This window comes from Salvelinus fontinalis, chromosome 1 (genome assembly GCF_029448725.1).
Source record: "Salvelinus fontinalis isolate EN_2023a chromosome 1, ASM2944872v1, whole genome shotgun sequence".
Lineage (NCBI taxonomy): Eukaryota > Metazoa > Chordata > Actinopteri > Salmoniformes > Salmonidae > Salvelinus > Salvelinus fontinalis.
In genome coordinates, this window is record NC_074665.1 from 27,895,157 (window position 1) to 27,918,387 (window position 23,231).

At 40.6% G+C, this 23,231-nt stretch overlaps 1 protein-coding gene across 1 annotated transcript in view; it reads left to right on the forward strand.

The window, feature by feature from the left end:
* LOC129851803 (inactive ubiquitin carboxyl-terminal hydrolase 54-like) overlaps nt 1–23,231 on the forward strand; it is an 85,286-nt gene that overhangs the window by 20,689 nt on the left and 41,366 nt on the right. The window contains exon 2 of the mRNA XM_055918225.1: nt 584–1,223. Within this exon, the coding sequence (XP_055774200.1) occupies nt 1,077–1,223 (147 nt within the window). The 5' untranslated portion in view covers nt 584–1,076. The remainder of the gene's footprint in view (nt 1–583; nt 1,224–23,231) is intronic.

Genomic DNA, 23,231 nt, shown 5'->3' on the forward strand with positions numbered 1-23,231 from the left:
GATCTTCCAGCAAGACAATAACCCCAAGTACACATCAAAATCCACAATGAAATTGGTAGTTGACCACAAAATCTACACTTTGCAATGGCCATCTCAGTCTCTGGACTTGAACCCCATTGAAAACCTGTGGTTTGAATTGAAAAGGGCCGTCCATGAGCCGCAGACGAAAGATAAATGATCTGGAAAGATTCTGTCCTTCCCAATGTGTTCTCCAATCTCATAAAACATTTGAGAAAAAGGCTCTGTGTCGTTATCCTCACAAGGGGAGGATGCTAGAGTATTAAAAGCAGGGATACCAATCATTTTGACACGTTTTTAAAAATGTACTTTTTATTACTTGTTAAACATCTCTTTCTCTGAGCACTTGTATTAATATAATAAAATAAAAATTTAATTGCATACAATATGGCTCAGTATTTGTATTATAGAGTATTTTTTGCTCATCTTTATCAAGGGACCTGACTGTATCTCATTATATTGTGACTTTAGTGCAGGAGGGCGATAAAGCCAGTGAGGGGAGGTGATTGGAAGAGGCGACGGGGGGAGCCCACTCATAAACTTCTCTTTTCTTCTCCCCCTTCAGATTTGCTGCAGAACTGGGAAGCTCCACTCCATTCAGACATTCAGGAGAGCGGGAGGGAAGATAAAACTGAACTCTGACCTTTCACTTCTCTCCCCCATCTGTAGAGAGTTTCTGTCGTTGAGGAGCTAGGACTCGGCTGTACTTGGCTGTGCAGGACACACCAGTGAAGGCCGACACACCTGCAGCAGAAACAACAACTACGGTCATCAAGGCCCCCTATTGTCAAACGTCTGGTTGTGTGAAAGGCAGAGGAGGAGTGTTGAAAACTGGACACAACCTGCCTGATATTACAATAGGGACAATAGAGTCTCCGGACTCCATCAGACAAAACAAACCATTTGAAAACTGTCCCACTACCCCTTTTTACACACCCACTGGTTTTCACTCTCCGTTTTTTTTTCTGCCACTCTGCAAAGATGGCCCTGTGTGTTTTGTCACGGGGGCGGACTGTAGAGTGTTGATCCCGGGGGAGAGGTGACTCACAGCCAGGACCATGTCTTGGAAGAGGAACTACTTTGCGTCCGGAAGCGGCGGTCTGCAGGGGATATTTACCCCACGCACTATGACGTCCATCGCCCCCAGTAAAGGACTCAGCAACGAGCCGGGCCAGAACAGCTGCTTCCTCAACAGCGCACTGCAGGTAAACACGTACACACAAACACACATAAATGTATATTTTTTCTTATTCGTTTTCTCCCCGCTTAGGTCTGAAGTGTTTGTATTGGTCTTGTTATGTGTGGGCTGCAGGGTGTGATGTGTCTGTTGACAACAGGTATTCAGTGTGGTAGAGTGGAGGTTGATCTCATCACTCTGCATAGAGTCACAGTCTGCTGTGAGTTTTCAGGGGAGGAGCAGCGATTAACAACATCAACAGACAGTAATAGACAAGTCCTGTGTGGCACCCTAAGGAAAATATTGTGCAACACAGCTTCCTCTCGTTCTCTCTCTCTCTTTCTCTCTCTCTCTCTCTCTCTATCCTCACTTGACATGACAGAGGGGGAAGCAATAACTTTAATGTAGCATGATATACACACCGAGTATGTCCCCAGAACTTCATGCTCTAAGTGTATCTTTAAATATTTCAGTGTGGTAATGTTTTCCACTCAGTCTGCTTCCCATGTTTTTGACTTCTCATACCCACATTCTCAGGGTCATTTTCACAGGGTTATAGTCCAATTTCTAAGCTGTCAGCGATATAAAACTATTTGATAGATCTCATTATAATCAGCCTTTGTTCTAGACTAATCCCGCTAACTGATGCAATACCGTAATTATAAATGTTCATTTAGTCCCAATTTAGAGATGAAACGGTATGAAAATTTCATATCACGATTAGAGTGACCAAAAGTATCACGGTTATCAGTATTGTCGCGGTATTGTTCAGATGTGCTGGAAATGTTCAAAAAGTTGTGATACACGCACTGAAATCATTGAGTTTTATTTACATTTACATTTTTACATTTTAGTCATTTAGCAGACGCTCTTATCCAGAGCGACTTACAAATTGGAAAGTTCATACATATTCATCCTGGTCCCCCGTGGGAATTGAACCCTGGTCCCCCCCGTGGGAAATGAACCCACAACCCTGACGTTGCAAGCGCCATGCTCTACCAACTGAGCCACACGGGACCACGTGGTGTAAACAGGAAATTCATTTAAAATAAATAAATCATTGGTAGAGCTGTGTAAGAGGACTGTCAATATATAGAAATAATATAGAATATAGAACTATTAGATTACATTCAAATTAACCAGCTAGGAGTTTACAGCAAGTACACTGTCAGGAATCCAGCTTCTATCTGTATTCATAGTTTGTGCATTAACTTAACATCGATTAAGGCGAGACTGAAACATGTGCAGATCCATAAAATGTACCAAAACAGATTCAAATCAACAATCATAAAAAAGTGGGTTGAATCAAATCATTGGATGATTGAGAATACATTTACATTTACATTTAAGTCATTTAGCAGACGCTCTTATCCAGAGCAGAATACACAAAGACAGCCGGCAGTAACATGAAATATAACAGATAAAACAACTGGGGAAGTGAGAACAAGAGGAACACTTAATATCCCTGGAACTATAATATAAAGTCGTTCTTCAGAGACATCTTTCAGTCTGTCTATAATTTTATATTGAAAACCAACAAACAAATACAATTAGCAGCACTATGCACTTTGTGTGCATAAACATTAAAATAATAACATTAAAGATGGCACCATGTGGCCATGAGGTAAGTTTCCCTAGTTCAGGTTTAAATGAACACAACCTTAAGTAAGCAAATCAAATAAAAAAAACGAATGAAATTAGCAGCGCTCACATTGTAGTGAGGCACGGGAACCTTCATCAGCCTCAGAAAGCCAGGCCTCTCAACAATTTGAAATGCCATCATGTCCTTTGCAATGTAATATAAAAGGGCTGCAGTGAGGTCTTGAGCATTTCTTTGATGTGGGTCCATAAGCATTTTTAAATGCTTGCTGGAGTGTCTGTGTCACAACTGTAGATGAGGAGGGACCAGTAGCATCACTGGGTTTGCCTGCTGCACGCCCACTCTGTAAACAAGGGAATAGCAAATGTATTATTATTATTATTATTGGTGATACATTATAATAGTAATAATAATAATAATAATTCACTTACACACACACTCTACTGTGTTGAATTTGAGTATATGCAATGGCCCCATACACAATTTACATAAATACAGGATTCTTGTATAGGAGTCTATAGTGTTTCTCCTGTTTGAACACTTTTACAACCAAATGGACGACTGTCGGATTTTAAATGAACAAAATGTGTTGGTTGGGTGACTAAACTACATAACGTGTTATCGTGGGCAATGGGTGAATAGAATCTGCAGACACACGACGCATACAGCAGCAGAACAACGTCTAGTGTTTTTACAAGAGTAGGTAACACTGAAAGCTTCAGTTTACATTATTGACAAGCTATTAGCAAGTTAGACAGACAAACCATGACATTTTCCCCCATTCCGAAGTCCCCACATCATGCATTGAGCTAAAAGTTAACTTACCTCGCATTCGCTATAAAGTAGTGGGTGGTAGTCACGAAGGTGACTCAAGAGATTTGAAATGTTGCCCCCTTTCGCAGCATTTTTTTTTGCCTGTTCTGCAGACAGGGGGACCGTCTTTGATTAAGTTTCCCTCAGCACTCTGGTAAAACCCAAAATACGACCACACTTCAGATTTGGTCCTCTTAGAAGGCTGAAAAATCTCCCGAGCGCTGTCACTGCCTTCCTCCATGTTTTCACACTAAACAAAACCCACGTTGGATGCTGCGCCCGCGTCAGACAGTTGCTAACTTTGGTTGATGCTGGACAGTATTTACCGTGTTTTTCAAACCGTGGTAATCGTTAATGATAATTCAAATTTGAAATGGTAATACTAATCGTCGGGGATTTTACAGAGGTTTATCGTGAAACCGGTAACCGTCCCATACAAGTCCCATACAATGTCAGTGGATAATAGATCAATCTAAAACAACAATAACAACAATTCATTAGTTCTACAGTAAAACTATCCTTTATTTAGTTGTCTTAAAATTCACCACACCAACAAGGACGTTAAGTAAATGACTGGGGTGAAGTAGGCTAGAGTCTTATGAAATGCCTGGTTCACCAGCCTCTCATGAGTGTACTCATAGACCCTTTACTTGACGTAGTAGGTGGGAGACTCTTGTCCACTCTCTCATCCAGAAGGTTTCAACTTGAACAAGCACACAAGTGGCTTGAGAAAATGCTTACCATTGCCTTCCATGGGACTGCTGCCCAGGCATTGACAGCTTGACTGGGAGGACCCACTCACACCGTACTTCCGAGAAAATGGGAAAGGCATTTCCTCGGCTTAATATGGTGCCTGCCAGGCAGTCAGTCGCCTCACTCGCCTGTGACTTAAGCCAAGCTTTTAGACCTCATAAACAACTGTCAAACAGATGCTGCCACACACCATAATTACCCAGCCAAACAACCTGTCATTAGTTTTCACTCTATTTTTGGATTACCATATAATCAACCATATAAAAAATACTGTGGCTTAGCTGACTGATAATACCTCCAAAGCTACAAATTAGTGTCAGTTATGAGTCAGGAGACAGATGGGGGGGAGCTGATATTGTATTGTCTGCTGCTGGAGGCCATAACAATATGCAGAGACAGCACATCGAGAGCCCGGGGGCGAAAACAGTCATTTTTTGTCGGTAATTAAATGTGTGTTAACTAGGCTTTATTAAGTTCTTCTCTAGTATTGTCTCTTTTTTTTGCCTACACACGGCTTAACAGGCGTAACTTTGTTGAAAAAGTAATCATTTTCTCAACAAAGTTTAAATGTGGGCATATAGAAAGGATTCTGGCTGTATGGTATTAGAATGGTTTGATTTCAGTCTTTTTATACTTTTTAAGTATGATTTAGCCTATTGTACTGTATTGTAATGTTCATTTGATACAGCTCAAAACACTTACCCACCATCTTAACATTTAAAGTTCAGCCCAGAAACCACTTCTGGTAGCTGTAGTACTCTGGGTTTCATTTAAAAGCTCTAAATCATCGTCCCTGGGAGGAAGGGTTTATTGAAAGCTGAAGTACTGACCTACCTGTCATACTGCATTAGAGGAGTGGGTCTACCTTATTGCCTTAGATAAGAGGGTCTGTTATGGTGCCTTTCAGTTGCAGGAGGAGTGGAGTGCTTCCCGCCCTCCTGTTAGAAGCTCCGTGCACCCCACACACTGGCAGATAGAATTTGACACAAGCTTTGGATAGAGGAAGGGGTGATACAAGGTCTCTTTATCTCTGTGTCGCTCGCCTTCTCTCTCTTTCACACACACACACACACACACACACACACACACACACACACACACACACACACACACACACACACACACACACACACACAAACAAACCAGGCTGTATCTTGAGGACAAAATGGATCCATCAAACACATTTGGTCTGTCATCCTAGTGGTCTCTGAGTTGTGGTCAGATTCGCTCAAGTGAAACAAACTTAAACCTGCGCCTTTTTTCAATGCTGAATTGGATACCATTCAGAAAACAGAGTATCCAATATCCTTTCTGAATTTAAAAGTAATCCAAGAAGTAGTCATTTAGTTTTTCAAATGTATCTGTAATCTGATTACAATAATTTTGCTTGTTACATAACATAACATTACAGCTAACATAACATTACAGCTAAACTTATTTTTTTATTATCAGATTACATGTAACGATTATATGGTATCAGCTATTACCCCACCCTGGTTGGCAGTGTGATAATGCTCAGCGATAAACCGAAATGTAGATTTTTATTTATTTTTTAACAACAAATTGACCAACATCAGTTCAATTATTTGAATTCCATTTCTTTTTTCTTTTTTTTCCTGTGAGCTCAATGCACACAATGCACAGTTTCTCTAGAGATAAATCAGTGCAATCTGGTAGGGAGTTGAAGTTTTTAACAGGCCAATATTCAACATAGTTTAGCTCAGAAAACTTGGTAATTAACTACCATGACCATAATCCGTTGCACGCCTACTTGTCTGGTCTGTGTTTCTTTTACGCCTGCTACGTAAGAGAGGCATAAGAATGTGCAATCGCGAGGGATAGAGAGCAGTTGCTTTGCGAGGTATTTCTACCTGAGAATACAGGATCTAAGTCAATGATAGTTGGTATTCAGCAGTCATAAAAGTATGCCTTATTTACTTTGAAGAACTACTAAAATTGTGATTTTGTCACAATCGTCGTAACGTGAAAGAGAAGAGGACCAAGGTGCAGCGTGAAGTGAATACATCATCTATTTATTTAAGCGACGTACTGAAGAACACTTAAACAAAACGACGAACGTGAAGCTATACAAAACAAATAAGTGCAGCCACTGGCAACTTACACATAGACATAGACAATCACCCACAAATACCTAATGACTATGGCTGCCTAAATATGGTTCCCAATCAGAGACAACGATAGACAGCTGTCTCTAATTGAGAACCAATCTAGGCAACCATAGACATACAATCCCCTAGACTAGACTCTGCCCCATAAACATAGAAAAACCCCTGGACAATACAAAACACATACATCCCCCATGTCACACCCTGACATAACTAAAATAATAAAGAAAACAAAGATAACTAAGGCCAGGGCGTGACAGATTTTGTCAGACAGCCTAGCCAGCAGCTCTATAGAGATGTGATGACTTGGAATGAGTAAATAATAAGTCATCAAATAAAACAAATGTAATATACACAATTGAAATATTCTATGAAAGTAAATTCATGTGAATAAATTATGATAAGTGATAAGCAGTAATGGGCAGTCACTACCATCATGGGACTTTTATTAATTGTTTTAGTCTGTGTTGCCCCATCATTCAACCCACATAATGCATAGTGCATTTAATGTTGATTAACAAAAGTCAAACCGAAATCGAAAACCGTGATCTTCTTTTATTTCAAATCGAACAGAAACCGAACCTAATCGCTCAGCACTACGGTGTGAATACCTGCCTGACTGAACAAATATCTTTAGCTTTACCCCTCTCTAACATCACTGCTACAGTTTTATCTCATCATGGTCTTTGGGGTTTTTGACACACAAACGGCCATTGTCTTTGAGTTCACATCTTCCATCAGTCCCCACAGATGATAGTAACAGTTAACGATTTATTACATTTGTAAAGAGCTTTTTCATTATACAGAATAATCTCAAAGTGCGTAAAATAAAAAAAATAAAAAACACAAATAGAAGAAAGAAAATGGACACAACTAGACAGGGCAACTGACACAAAGATCCCAGCTGACACTACATGTGGCGCGGACACCAGAGAGCACAGCTATCAACAGAACGCCTTCCTAAAGAGAAAGGTCTTTAGGCTCATTTTAAACTAGCCCAAAGTCTGTGGTGCCTTCAGGTGGTCCGGGAGTGCATTCCAGAGGCTGGGGGGGGGTGGTCAAACTGAAAGCCCGATTCCCCCAGGGAGCCCATATCTCGCTCAAATGTTTGAAAGTGAAACCTGCATACCAAGGCACATAATAAGAACCAGTCAAGTTGCACGAAATAGGAGACGGGAAAAACATTAGAGGAGAAATGTAGCGTCTAGAGACTGACCCCCCCCGTGTTTGTAAACACCTATTTGAGTGTAACTCACACCCAGTTTAAGATTACGGACTGACCTTCTGACCTTTTAAGTATTAGCCTCCTATCATGTGAATGGAATCCAAAACGAATGTCAAGACTGATATGTACTCTTTAAACAGGATATAATGAAAACATGTATAAAGTATCCTTAGATTGATTGCAGCATTCTGGTGTCTCGTTTCCTACCACCCGGCATTGAACGTCTACAGTGCCTTCAGAAAGTATTGACACCCCTTGACTTTTTCCAGATTTTGTTGTGTTACAGCCTGAATTTAAAATGGATTAAATATAGCCTACACACAGTACCCCATAATGTCAGTGGAATTATGTTTTTCAAAATGTTTCCTAATTAATAAAAAATGAAAAGCTGAAATGTCTTGAGTCAATACGTATTCAACCCCTTTGTTATGGCAAATCTAAATAGGTTCAGGAGTAAGAATGTGCTTAACAAGTGACATAATAAGTTGCATGAACTCACTCAGTGTTCTACACAAGTGTTTAACATGATTTTTAAATGACTATCTCATCTCTATACCCCACACATACAATTATCTGAAAGGTCCCCCAGTCAAACACAGATTCAACCACAAAGACCAGGGAGGTTTTCCAATGCCTTGCAAAGAAGGGCACCTATTGGTAGAAGGGTAAAAAATATATTTAAAAAATAAACAGACATTGAATATCCCTTTGAGCGTGGTGAAGGTATTAATTACTGTAACCCCTGTCGTCGGAAGGAGTGGACCAATGTGCAGCGTGAAATGTGTTCATGATTTTATTTATTATCAAAAAACAAAACAAAAGCGAACAGTTCTGTCAGGTAACAGAGACTAAACAGAAAATAACTACCCACAAAACACAGGTGGGGAAAAGGCTACCTAAGTATGATTCCCAATCAGAGACAACGATAGACAGCTGCCTCTGATTGGGAACCACACTCGGCCAAAAACAAAGAAATAGGAAACATAGAATGCCCACCCTAATCACACCCTGACCTAACCAAATAGAGAAATAAAACGGCTCTCTAAGGTCAGGGCGTGACAATTACGCTTTGGATGATGTGTCAATACTCCCAGTCACAACAAAGATACAGGCATCCTTCCTAACTCAGTTGCCGGAGAGGAAGGAAACCGCTCAGGGATTTCACCATGAGGCCAATGGTGACTTTAAAACAGTTACAGTGTTTAATGGCTGTGATAGGAAAAAACCTGAGGATGGATCAACAACATTGTAGTTACTCCACAATACTAACCTAATTGACAGAGGGAAAAGAAGGAAGTCAGTACAGAATAACAAATATTCCAAAACATGCATCCTGTTTGCAACAAGGCACTAAAGTAATATTGCAAGACCTGAAAGACCCGATCAACAACCAATTTGACAGCTTGAAGATTTTTGAAAAGAATAATGGGCAGAAAATAATTTCTGTATTTAATTTTCTATACTTTTGCAAAAAATGTCTAAAAACATGTTTTCACTTTGTCATTCTGGGTTATTGTGTGTAGATGGGTGAGAGAAGAAATTATTGAATCCATTTTGAATTCAAGCTGTAACACAACAAAATGTGGAATAAGTAATATGAATGCTTTTTGAAGGCACTGTATTTAATTCACAACCTATTATGTACAGTTGAGACTGCAGTTTGCAAGGATTTATTCATTCATTTGAATATGTTAATGTGTTCTGCAAAAAGATTTGCCACTCAGTTTTCTGTGTTCATTTCTCCCTCGCTCCCATCCAGACTGATCACATACGTTGGCTGACTATCACAGTTTGCTCTGTGACTGTCTGCACAAATAATTGGTTGTAATAGATGAATTGAGTAGCTCCTATTAAAGCAGTGTTGGGAAAAGAAAGGGCCATGGGAGCATGTAAGTCACACTGCGTTGAACGGCTCATTGAATATCCCATAAATCCCAGGGGTAAATCATGTCACTCTTTTATAAGCTGTCCAAATTTAGCACTGAAGGACCCAGTTCCTTTTGAAATAGGAAATTCCATTTGCCAGAAGGACAGCTCCACAATACTCTCTGATATTCCATATCGGAAAAGAAGTAGCCCATGGCTTCCCTCTGTCTGTGATTGTTTTTCAAATTTGAAAACCTCATCAGATGGAAATCTGTCCAATCTAATGGTCCTGTATGTTGGGTATTTGGCCATCTGTCTTTCATGGGTTCTAGGGCTTGAGATGGAAGGAAGGAAAAAAACAACTATTACTTAACCCATTTCCCATCACGATTCACAACTGAAGCAAACAAACAAAGCAAAGCATGCCTACTTCCTGGTAGCAGCTCAGTACTTCCTGTGACCTAATCATCCATGGAGACTCAAATTAACAGCTTGAGTTGATCATTTGTCTGCTGTTCACAATTGCCTCATGGTGCTTGTTTTGATTACAGTAATTACTTGCACAATATGTCTCTTTCTGATTTCGCCATGTTTCTAGCCTAAAGTTGCTTTGAGCAGCACACCTTATTCTTAACGATAGATAGACTGTCCGTAGTTCTGGTTAAGTGTTGGGAAAACATGAAGGTCACACTTTATTTGGATGGTCTGGATTTTCCATCTGTAGTTTCTCTACAGATGGTTGTACTTTCAGCAAACAATCTGTTGATAAGCAACTGCTTGCCAAGGTTACAGTTAGGCTTAGGTTTAGAATAAGGGTTAGGGTAAGGGATTACGTTTAGGGTTAGGATAAGGGTAGATCATGGTTAGAGCTAGAGTTAGGGTTGGTAGATAGTAAGTTGAAATGTTACTAATAGTCTGTAGATGGTCTGTAGAGCATCTACAGATGGACTATCCAAATAAAGTGTTACCAAACATGAGTAATATATCACCTGACATCCCATCTCAGGAAACAGATGTCCTGGGGTTCAACAGAGCCCTTCTTCCTCCCTCCCTCTTCCCTCCCTCCCTCCCGCTTTCCTTCCATCAGTCCCTCTCGCCTTTCTGCCATCTCTTTTTCCACATGCACTTCATGACAATTTAGAAACGACAACGGCTCTTTATTTCTGCTGGGATATCACTTTTCTCCAGAGCTGTCCAGTTGGGATGACTTTGTCATGCTCTCCTGCCTCTCTCATTTCCATAGAATGTACAGAACCAGGCCCGGAGATGCCTCGAGGCCAATAGGAGAGCAGCATCTGTGCCGCGTGCCCCCCTATCAACCCGCTCCACAGTCCAACAAGGACACGCAAACCTGGGAACGAATGTGTTGAGCTTCACTGGCCCTGTTTAGAATGGCATGCAAGTGTTGTATAATTGTGACCAAAAGTGATCAAGAGGATGTATGCTGGGAATACCTCAGGGCCAATAGAAATGGCACGTTTGTGAATTGTAGTTCGGCTATGTGATCGGCTATGAAAAGCCAACTGACATTTACTCCTGAGGTGCTGACTTGCTACACCCTCGATAACTTCTGTGATTATTATTATTTGACCATGCTGGTCATTTATGAACATTTGAACATCTTGGCCATGTTCTGTTATAATCTCCACCCGGCACAGCCAGAAGAGGACTGGCCACCCCTCATAGCCTGGTTCCTCTCTAGGTTTCTTCCTAGGTTTTGGCCTTTCTAGGGAGTTTTTCCTAGCCACCGTGCTTCTATACCTGCATTGCTTGCTGTTTGGGGTTTTAGGCTGGGTTTCTATACAGTACTTCGAGATATTAGCTGATGTACGAAGGCATATATAAAATAAATGTGAAATTTGATTTAGTTGTTGGGCCTGTGCTCAGATGAGGAGTAGAGTTGCCATGCTGTTCTGACATCTGAACAGGATGAGGGAGCGGCCTGGAACATTGCAGCAACAAGCAGCTCTGCCCCATGTTATCATACAGACAGACACCTGTCTTCCTTTTTCCTTATCAATCCCATGTGGAGAGGTTAGGTACTATATCTTCATTATCTGCACTCTGCATTGTGCAGGACAGCTGTGGACTGGACACTATTTCCATCCTGGCCAGTGGCCTGTCAAACAGAAAGACCACCACCAAGTGAGAAGGGTTCACATACCTGGGAAGGATGTGTGTGTGCGTCGGGAAAATGCCATGGTCTTGCTTTGCACTCTGCAGCGGGAGGAACAAGCAACTTATTGGACCTGGGGCAAAGGACAAGAAGGAAAACGATTACTGATTGCATATTTTACATTTGAGTCATTTAGCAGATTCTCTTATCCAGAGTGACTTACAGAAGCAATTACGGGTTAAGTGCTTTGCTCAAGGGTACGTCGACAGATTTTTCACCTAGTCGGCTCTGCTAGGCTACCTGATTGCTTAATATGCACATATTATCCCATTCTCTCTTTAAGCAAAATACACTCAAGCGCTATATTTTCTGTTATTCTTAACTTAGCCCTCTAAAAATAACTGCAGTAACACATACTACTTGCACACAGACACAGATACCATACCAAACCAGTAAGGCAGGCACCTATCCGTCATGGGCTAAAAAGAAGTTGTGCAGTCAAACCTCCACCCTCGGTATAAAATCTGTCATGCCACATGTTTGGTCCTAAATCTTGGCTGAGGGGTAGGCCTGGAACGAGTTGGTTCCCTGTATGTTGTGGCGCTCACCCTTCTCTGATTTGTCAGTGCTGTTGGGTCTCTGGGGTGCGATTGATTGCAGAGGGCTGTATGCTGCATAGAGGCAGGCTAGATAGGGTTAGAAGTTGTCTGTTTTCCCCCTCACCTGCCACCTCCCTTTCTCTGCTTCAGTGTAATCTGCTAATGGTCATTTTCATGTAAAAGGACAAATTGGGTATCAAATGAAAACTAAGAGTCTATATTTTGGGGAAATGAAGGCATAGATACATTTTTCAACCATTTTTTTAAAAAAAAACTCAATTTTAAGCATAGGTTAATGGCTTTGATTTGTGGTCAAAAAGATAGAAAAGGGGTCTTAGAAAACATCGACCAGAATAAGTCTTAAAAGGTATTATAAATATATCAAAACACAGTAATGTTGAAGTAAAGACCACTGCTAACTAATATCAACACTTATATTTAGTTTTGGATCAATTATTTGCCTTCTGTAAGTTTACAAAACATTGCCTTGTAATGCCATTACCAAAGACCCACATATCTTTGTCACGTTGGTAACAATGATTCGGGAGACAGGGGCAGGAATGCGAATAGGTTTATTTTATTATACCCCAAATTACGGCGTGCCGTGTAAGGGCACGGGGATGAAGACCAAACAAACACGTAACAAAAACACAGGGTTGAAACCCAAACAAAAGAGCGAGGAGTACCTTGAATAAATACACACGCGCACAATGATTAACACACGGGACGGGACCCGTAATCATCTGCGCAATCCACAATGGCACGAAAGCCCAAAACACACAGCACAGGTACTCACACGCACCAACGGACATTGTAACAACAATCGACCGCACCAAAGGGAACATATATACAAATACAATCAGTGGGAATAGGGGCCAGGTGTGCGCAATGAAAGTTCCAGAGGAATCCGTGACAATCTTTAAGATATTTTCTAATTTATCTCCCTCATGAGGGAGGATAATGAAAGTTCACAAAAGTAACAAGTTTAGGTACACTCTTTAAAAAAAAGGTGTTGTCCAAAATATAAACGCAACATGTAAAGTGTTTGACCCATGTGACACGAGCTGAAATAAAAGATCCCAGAAATGTTCCATATGCACAAAAAGCTTATTTCTCTCATATTCTGTGCACACATTTGTTTACATCCCTGTTAGTGAGCATTTCTCCATGATAATCCATCTACCTGACAGGTGTGGCATATCAAGAAGCTGATTAAACAGCATGATCATTACAATGGTGCACCTTGTGCTGGGGACAATAAAAAGCCACTCTAAAATATGCAGTTTTGTCACACAACACAGTGCCACAGATGTCTGAAGTTTTGAGGGAGCGTGCAATTGACATGCTGACTGCAGGAATGTCTACCAAAGTTGCTGCCAGAGAATTGAATGTTAAATTCTCTACCATAAGCCATCTCCAACGTCGTTTTAGAGAATTTGGCAGTGCGTCCAACCGGCCTCATAACCGCAGACCACGTGTAACCACGCCAGCCCAGGACCTCCACATCCGGCTTCTGCACCTGCGGGATCGACTGAGACCAGCCACCCGGACAGCTGATGAAACTGAGGAGTATTTCTGTCTGTAATCAAAAATTATTCTGATTGGCTGCGTCTGGCTCCCCTTGCTCCCAAGTGGGTGGGCCTATGCCCTCCCAGGCCCACCCATAGCTGCATCCCTGCCCAGTCATGTGGAATCCATAGATTAGGGCCTAATGAATTTATTTCAATTGACTGATTTCCTTATATGAACTGTAACTCAGTAAAATTGTTGAAATTGTTGCATGCTGCATTTATATTTTTGTTCAGTATAGAATCCAAAAGGGTTCTTCCGCGTCCCCATAGGAGGTCCCTTTGAAGAATCCTATTTGCTTCCAGGTTCCAAATCGGTAACAGAATTACAGAAAAAATCAGTCACGGAATGACTTCAATTGAATTGGCTGCAATGGGAAATCATGGTAGTCACAAGCCACAGTTGGGTCACCTGCCATTGTCCTCCCTTCCACCTGCATACTGTTATGTTCAGCTCATAGCTGTTTTCTTTCTGTCATCTGGTGGTCAAAGCGGGAGTGTGAAAACAGTCTAGACAACCCCTCCCCTCTCTCTCTCTTCCTCTCTCTTCTATCTCTCTCCAGTTAGTGTTACCTCTCTCGGCTCTTACCGACACACACCCATTAGCCCCCTCTCTTTCCATTTACTGTAACCAGCATCCGCACACACTGAGCACCGACCAACACCGGACGTCCATGGAGGTTGAAAAGTAGTTGGAATTTGGTCAGTCCGCCCTGGCCTTGATTTCAACGTCCACAGATGTTGATTTTTGAGCCAGTTCGGACCGGCCTTGGACAAAATCTGAACCAATCATTGTCTATGTTTCACAAGTTTGGACAGCATAGTGCAGTACAGTGAAGCACGTAGAGTACAGTACAGTAAAGAAAAGTAGAGTATAGTTCAGTACAGTACATTAGAGTAAATTAGAGTTCAGTACAGTAGAGCACACTAGAGTAGAGTACAGTATAATGTACTACACTGTACTCTTCTGTGATGTGCTGTGCTCTACTGTTCTGTACTGTGATGTCCAAACTTGTGAAACATAGACGTCGATGATTGGTTCAGATTTGGTCTGGCCAGTGTATAGAATAATAGCCATACGTGCAAATAATGATATTGCGCATTTCTACCTTTGTGTACCAATTCAGGATACATCACCATGAAGAAAATGACATTCATATCCATAATGATGATGTAGTACAGACCAGGGACCCTTGATGTAATTCTGTTACCGTAATTCTGTTATTGGGTGTAAGTCCACTTCACTCACTGTAGTTCAATAACCAAAATAGATTTTTTCAAACTCAAGGTGTCTATGGTTTGTTAAACTTAGAAATCAATGTTTTTTTGTTTGGCATATATATTTTAAAGTGAAAAATCTGAGTCTCAGCGTAATTCCGTTATCGTGGAATTGCCCTAATCCTGCCTTGAGTGCTGTCATCATGGCAGCATTAAGGCTGGAATTGTGCTCATTTTGTTATATCATCGATTCCCTTCTCTTCCAGTCAGCTTATCTCTGCCTTTCATCATGCTTTCCTGCCTCTCGCTCTTGGATCAGTTCCTTGGAACCCTTTTTTATATTTATGAGCAGGAGCTCCACAATACTTTTGAGCTAATACTCTATAAGAGGAACAAGAGCTCAAGCAGTAAAACATTTGAGGTGCCGGTACTCAACTCCAGTGAGCTCCTGCCCAAGTCAAGCACTGCTTCTTATCCCTTGCGCAAATAGCCTACAGCTGTGTCTACCCTGAGCTCACTGGCGCTGGAAACTGAGAGCCCAGAATGTTTTATACAATGTTGCAAGTTCGCTAGCACAAGCTTTGGGCCGGACCCAAGTTAATAGTTGCAGACAGGCCATGTGTAGCCAATGTCATTTATAGGATATGTATTTAGTACCAGTAACTTCAGGACAGTAATGACAGAATATGCGAAAGCCAGCAGAAGTGGGAGGAGAATAGTTGGGTCAGGTCAAGTTTATTTTCTTCTGGTTATCTAGATCTCTGGCACCCTCTTGAGGCATCAAACCGTAAGCTTAAAGCATCAGACAAACTCAATGCACATAGTTAATTTTATTAAAACACATTTCTCTATAAATGGAAAAATACACGTTAAAACATTTCCAGCAATCGATTGGTTGAAAGAACAGACAACTTACAATCAACCAAGATTTTTTTTATTTGGGGACAGCCCTAAAAATTCTGTGTTGTGCCCGCCATCGGTTGAGTCACAACATGCTCCTGAATACAGGGTGGGGTTCATGTTTTGGCTGATGAATGTACTAAAATGGGAATCAAATGGACATTATGACTGTTAAATGATACCACAAAGATGGTTGGAGGTCCACACATCAGAGAATGTTTACTTGAATGGCAATATCTGTTTTAAATTATACTGTCAATCCTCCATAGGAAACCTATTGAAATCATAGAAATACAGATAATAGAATTTACACATCTTTGTGAAAGTAATTAGAAAAAGTAAAAATGTCAATTCAATTTAAACGGCGTACCATCTAAATTGTAGTGGTCTGAAGGGATAGGTCCATTTTATGATTTCAATTTCTACCCACCCTGTATTCAAAAGCATGTTGTCTTTCAATTGATGACGGGCACAACACAACACATTTTTAGATAGTTGACGCTAAAGGTTGAAAAACACAACTTAATTTTTTTTTAAACTTGATTTCAAGAAATTATTAAATAGGTTGACAACCCTGTTTGTAAGCCTTTAAATGATATTAAACTCAACTGTTTATCTTTTCCAGTGATGGAGACATGGATGTCTCAGAGTATGGTGGGTTATGCAAAATGGGTCAACTTTGAGCACCTCTATCTCATGAATATTTTGGCATTCAGGTCCACCTAGACTAAAAGAGCTGTGAGTTGGGGTTCAATGTCCATCAGATAGACATAAAAAGTACTACCCATAAATGTATATGCCAGAACATTCTAGCGTTGCACAAAACATTACAAACATAAGCAACATTAAAAACTAGAAATGGTACTGTGTGTGTGAAATACCCCGGACCTTCAGTTATTTTTCCAGAATTGTTGGAATGTATGATCCGTTTATTTATAAGCCCTCCCTGCTGGGTTGCCACTCTGCGTGACCCTGTCCCTGATAATGCCTTCAATCTGTCAATCATACCAGCCATCACTTGTGATAAAGAGTACTAGCACCCAAAATGAGTACCACAATCTATTTCAGTCCAAGTCAAGCACTGATAAGAAGCCTATTTTATGATGTTTCCACTGGATCAGAGCATGATATTTTCCCCTTAAATGCTGAGTGGTTAGCGAAAGGGAGAGAGCTGGAATGATTTTTCAAATACATTGAGGAACTATTGTAATTCTCAATGGATGTAAAAATATACTGTTTGCTTGCTGTTTGAGGTGAAGAAAAGATTACTTTGAGAAGCTCCACAGGTCATCACTGGTGGTGTGTTAAGGCAATCAGAAATACTATCAGGCCCCCAAATGGGCACAATGATATGCCTACATTTGCGTGCAGGCCAGGTAGCCTATAGACTCAACATTGACAGGAGCGCTCCAAACAAAAGACAATGAATAAATTGACAGGACTCGTAAATGGTATTAAATAAACCAAAACTTGTTTCTCACAAGTGTAGCACAGGTTCTGCATTCTGCAAACAATGTGTCCACTCCGACAATGAGAACAGGAAGACTGGAATAATATAACAATACAATTTGATTTGATTTAAAAGAAATGACCGTAACCAAAGTAACAAACATTGTAGATTAGAAATTATAGGAATTAACAGTAAATGTACTACTGGTGATATATGTAATGTGGAATTGATAGACACTAACATTCAAAGGCAAACAATTCACACAATGAAGTTATGAAACAATGTATGTGCACAAATTGGTGGGAGAGAGCGCATTTTGGAGAGAGAAGTGCATTGTGCATCTGGTCAATCTGAAGTCTGCATTGGCCATGCAGTATTTACGGTGATGTGGCCTCAGCAGAAGTGAGGGCATTCATACTTCTTGCACTTCACAGAGCAATGCATAGATGTTGTCAAGGAAGTGAGTTTGTGTTTATACAGGATGTACCGCCCCCACGTACTGTCAACCAATCATGTCAATGCGGAGCTACACAGAGCCCTCAGCATTGTTAAAAAATTTGGGAGGTGCATTCCGATGTGATACCGAGCTAGATTTGACCTCAGACGCCTCACAAGTCCTCAACTGGCAGCTTCATTAAATAGTACCCGCAAAACACCAGTCTCAACGTCAACAGTGAAGAGGCGACTCCGGGATCCTGGCCTTCTAAGCAGAGTTGCAAAGAAAAAGCCAAATCTCAGACTGGCCAATAAAAATAAAAGATTAAGAGGGGCAAAAGAACACAGACACTGGACAGATGAACTCTGCCTAGAAGGCCAGCATCCCGGAGTAGCGTCCCACTTGGCCAAAAGCCAGATAAAATGTAGCGCGCCAAATTCAAATATATTACTATAAAAATCAATCTTTCATGAAATCACACATGAAATACACCAAATTAAAGCTACACATGTTGTGAATCCAGCCAACATGATTTCAAAAAGGATTAACGCGAAAGCACACCAAACGATTATGTTAGCTCAGTACATAGCCACAGAAAATCACAGCCATTTTCCCAGCAAAAGATAGTAGTCAAAAAAAGCAGAAATAGAGATAAAATTAATCACTAACCTTTGATGATCTTCATCAGATGACACTCATAGGACATCATGTTACACAATACATTTATGTTTTGTTCGATAATGTGCATATTTATATCCACAAATCTCGGTTTACATTGGCGCCATGTTCAGAAATGCCTCCAAAATATCCTGAGAAATTGCAGAGAGCCACGTCAAATAACAGAAATACTCATCATAAACTTTGATGAAAGATACATGTTTTACATATAATTAAAGATACACTTGTTCTTAATGCAACCGCTGTGTCAGATAAAAAAAAAAACACCATGCAAGATTTAATCTGAGACGGCGCTCAAAAATAACAACATTTCTCCGCCATGTTGGAGTCAACAGAAATACGAAATTACATCATAAATATTCCCTTACATTTGATCATCTTCATCAGAATGCACTCCCAGGAATCCTAGTTCCACAATAAATCGTTGTTTTGTTCGACTTATGTCTAAGTAGCTACTTTTGCTAGCATGTTTAGTGCACATGTCCAAACACTCGCACAGATGCAGGCGAACTCTGACGAAAACTTCAAAAAGTTATATAACAGGTCGAATAAACTGGTCAAACTAAGTAGAGAATCAATCTTCAGGATGTTGTTATCATGTATATCCAATAACGTTCCAAACGGAGCATTCCTTCATGTCTGTAGAAGTTATGGAACGCAAGGCGATATCATGAGGAAAGCGCGTGACCAGGAACTGGCAGAATGCCAGACCAATGACTGAAACACCTCCCATCCGGCCCCACATCACACTAGAGGCTTCATTCCACGTTTATTCCACGTTCATTCCACGGAATTGAATCGGCAATGAGTTGAACATTAACCAGTCTCAGAATTCTCACTTCCTGTTTGGATTTTTTCTCAGGTTTTTGCCTGCCATATGAGTTCTGTAATACTCACATAGATCATTCAAACAGTTTTAGAAACTTCAGAGTGTTTTATATCCAATTTTAATAATAATATGCATATATTAGCATCTGGGACAGAGTAGGAGGCAGTCCACTATGGGCACGCAATTCATCCAAAAGTGAAAATGCTGCCCCCTATCATAAAGAAGTTAATGAAGCTGCCAGTTGAGGATTTGTGAAGCGTCTGTTTCTCAAACTAATGTACTTGTCCTCTTGCTCAGTTGTGCACCGGGGCCTCTTACTCCTCTTTCTATTCTGGTTAGAGCCAGTTTGCACTGTTCTGTGAAGGGAGTAGTACACAGCGTTGTACCAGATCTTCAGTTTCTTGGCAATTTCTCACATGGAATAGCATTCATTTCTCAGAAGAAGAACAGACTGACGAGTTTCAGAAGAAAGGTCTTTGTTTCTGGCCATTTTGAGCCTGTAATCGAACCCACAAATGCTGATGCTCCAAATACTCAACTAGTCTAAAGAATGACAGTTTTATTGCTTCTTTAATCAGAACAACAGTTTTCAGCTGTGCTAACATAATTCCAAAAGGTTTTTCTAATAATCAATTAGCCTTTTAAAATGATAAACTTGGATTAGCTAACACAACGTGCCCTTGTAACACAGGAGTGATGGTTGCTGATAATGGACCTCTGTACGCCCATGTAGATATTCCATAATTATTTTTGCAGTTTCTAGCTACAATAGTCATTTACAACATTAACAATGTCTACAATGTATTTCTGATCAATTTGATGTTATTTTAATGGACAAAATTGTTGCTTTTCTTTCTTAAACAAGGACATTTCTAAGTGACCCCAAACTTTTCAACGATAGTGTATACAGTTGAAGTCAGAAGTTTACATACACATTAGCCAAATACATTTAAACTCAGTTTTTCACAATTCATGACATTTAATCCTAGTAAAAATTCCCTGTCTTAGGTCAGTTAGCATCACCACTTCATTTTAACAATGTGAAATGTCAGAATAATAGTAGAGAGAAGGATTTTTTCTCACATCACATTCCCAGTGGGTCAGAAGTTTACATACACTCAATTAGTATTTGGTAGCATTGCCTTTAAATTGTTTAACTTGGATCAAACGTTTTGGGTAGCCTTCCACAAGCTTCCCACAATAAACTTGGTGAATATTGGCCCATTCCTCCTGACAGAGCTGGTGCAACTGAGTCAGGTTTGTAAGCCTCCTTGCTCACACACGCTTTTTCAGCTCTGCCCACACATTTTCTGTGGGATTGAGGTCAGGGCTTTGTGATGGCCAATCCATTACCTTGACTTTGTTGTCCTTAAGCCGTTTTGCCACAACTTTGGAAGTATGCTTAGGGTCATTGTCCATTTGGAAGACCCATTTGCGACCAAGCTTTAACTTCCTGATTGATATCTTGAGACGTTGCTTCAATATTTTCCATTCTAATGATGCCATCTATTTTGTGAAGTGCACCAGTCCCTCCTGCAGCAAAGCACCCCCACAACATGATGTTGCCACCCCTGTGCTTCACGGTTGGGATGGTGTTCTTCGGCTTGCAAGCCTCCCCCTTTTTCCTCCAAACATAACAATGGTCATTATGGCCAAACAGTTCTATTTTTGTTTCATCAGACTAGATGACATTACTCCAAAAAGTACGATCTTTGTCCCCATGTGCAGTTGCAAACCGTAGTCTGGCTTTTTTATGGTGGTTTTGGAGCAGTGGCTTCTTACTTTCTGAGCGGCCTTTCAGGTTATGTTGATATAGGACTCGTTTTACTGTGGATATAGATACTTTTGTACCTGTTTCCTCCAGCATCTTCACAAGGTCCTTTGCTGTTGTTCTGGGATTGATTTGCACTTTTCGCTCCAAAGTACTTACATCTTTAGGAGACAGAACACATCTCCTTCCTGAATGGTCTCCTTCCATGCATGATCCCATGTGTTTATGCAGTGGGGCAAAAAAGTATTTAGTCAGCCACCAATTGTGCAAGTTCTCCCACTTAAAAAGATGAGAGAGGCCTGTAATTTTCATCATAGGTACACATCCAGAAAATCACATTGTAGGATTTTTTTATGAATTTATTTGCAAATTATGGTGGAAAATAAGTATTTGGTCAATAACAAAAGTTTGTCTCAATATTTTGTTATATACCCTTTGTTAGAAAATGACAGAGGTCAAACGTTTTCTGTAAGTCTTCACAAGGTTTTCACACACTGTTGCTGGTATTTTGGCCCATTCCTCCATGCAGATCTCCTCTAGAGCAGTGATGTTTTGGGGCTGTTGCTGGGCAACACGGACTTTCAACTCCCTCCAAAGATTTTCTATGGGGTTGAGATCTGGAGACTGGCTAGGCCACTCCAGGACCTTGAAATGCTTCTTACGAAGCCACTCCTTCGTTGCCCGGGCGGTGTGTTTGGGATCATTGTCATGCTGAAAGACCCAGCCACGTTTCATCTTCAATGCCCTTGCTGATGGAAGGAGGTTTTCACTCAAAATCTCACGATACATGGCCCCATTCATTCTGTCCTTTACACGGATCAGTCGTCCTGGTCCCTTTGCAGAAAAACAGCCCCAAAGCATGATGTTTCCACCCCCATGCTTCACTGTAGGTATGGTGTTCTTTGGATGCAACTCAGCATTCTTTGTCCTCCAAACACGACGAGTTGAGTTTTTACCAAAAAGTTATATTTTGGTTTCATCTGACCATATGACATTCTCCCAATCTTCTTCTGGATCATCCAAATGCTCTCTAGCAAACTTCAGACGGGCCTGTACATGTACTGGCTTAAGCAGGGGGACACGTCTTGCAGATTCAGTCTTCCCAGCCTGGTGCAGGTCTACAATTTTGTTTCTGGTGTCCTTTGACAGCTCTTTGGTCTTGGCCATAATGGAGTTTGGAGTGTGACTGTTTGAGGTTGTGGACAGGTGTCTTTTATACTGATAACAAGTTCAAACAGGTGCCATTAATACAGGTAACGAGTGGAGGACAGAGGAGCCTCTTAAAGAAGAAGTTACAGGTCTGTGAGAGCCAGAAATCTTGCTCGTTTGTAGGTGACCAAATACTTATTTTCCACCATAATTTGCAAATAAATTCATAAAAAATCCTACAATGTGATTTTCTGGATTTTTTTTCTCATTTTGTCTGTCATAGTTGAAGTGTACCTATGATGAAAATTACAGGCCTCTCTCATCTTTTTAAGTGGGAGAACTTGCACAATTGGTGGCTGACTAAATACTTTTTTGCCCCACTGTACTTGCGTACTATTGTTTGTACAGATGAACGTGGTACTTTCAGGCATTTGGAAATTGCTCCCAAGGATGAACCGGACTTGTGGAGGTCTACAATTTGTTTTCTGGGGTCTTGGCTGATTTATTTTGAATTTCCTATGATTTTCCTATGTCAAGCAAAGAGGCACTGAGTTTGAAGGTAGGCCTTGAAATACATCCACAGGTACACCTCCCATTGACTCAAATGATGTCAATTAGCCTATCAGAAGCTTCTAAAGCCATGACATCATTTTATGGTATTTTCTAAGCTGTTTAATAAGGGCACAGTCAACTTAGTGTATGTAAACTTCTGACCCACTGGAATTGTGATACAGTGAATTATAAGTGAAATAATCTGTCTGTAAACAATTGATGGAAAAATGACTTGTGTCATGCACAAGGTAGATGTCCTAACTGACTTACCAAAACTATAGTTTGTTAACAAGACATTTGTGGAGTGGTTGAAAAACGAGTTTTAATGACTCCAACCTAAGTGTATGTAACTTCCAACTTCAACTGTATATATTTGTTACTGCTCGA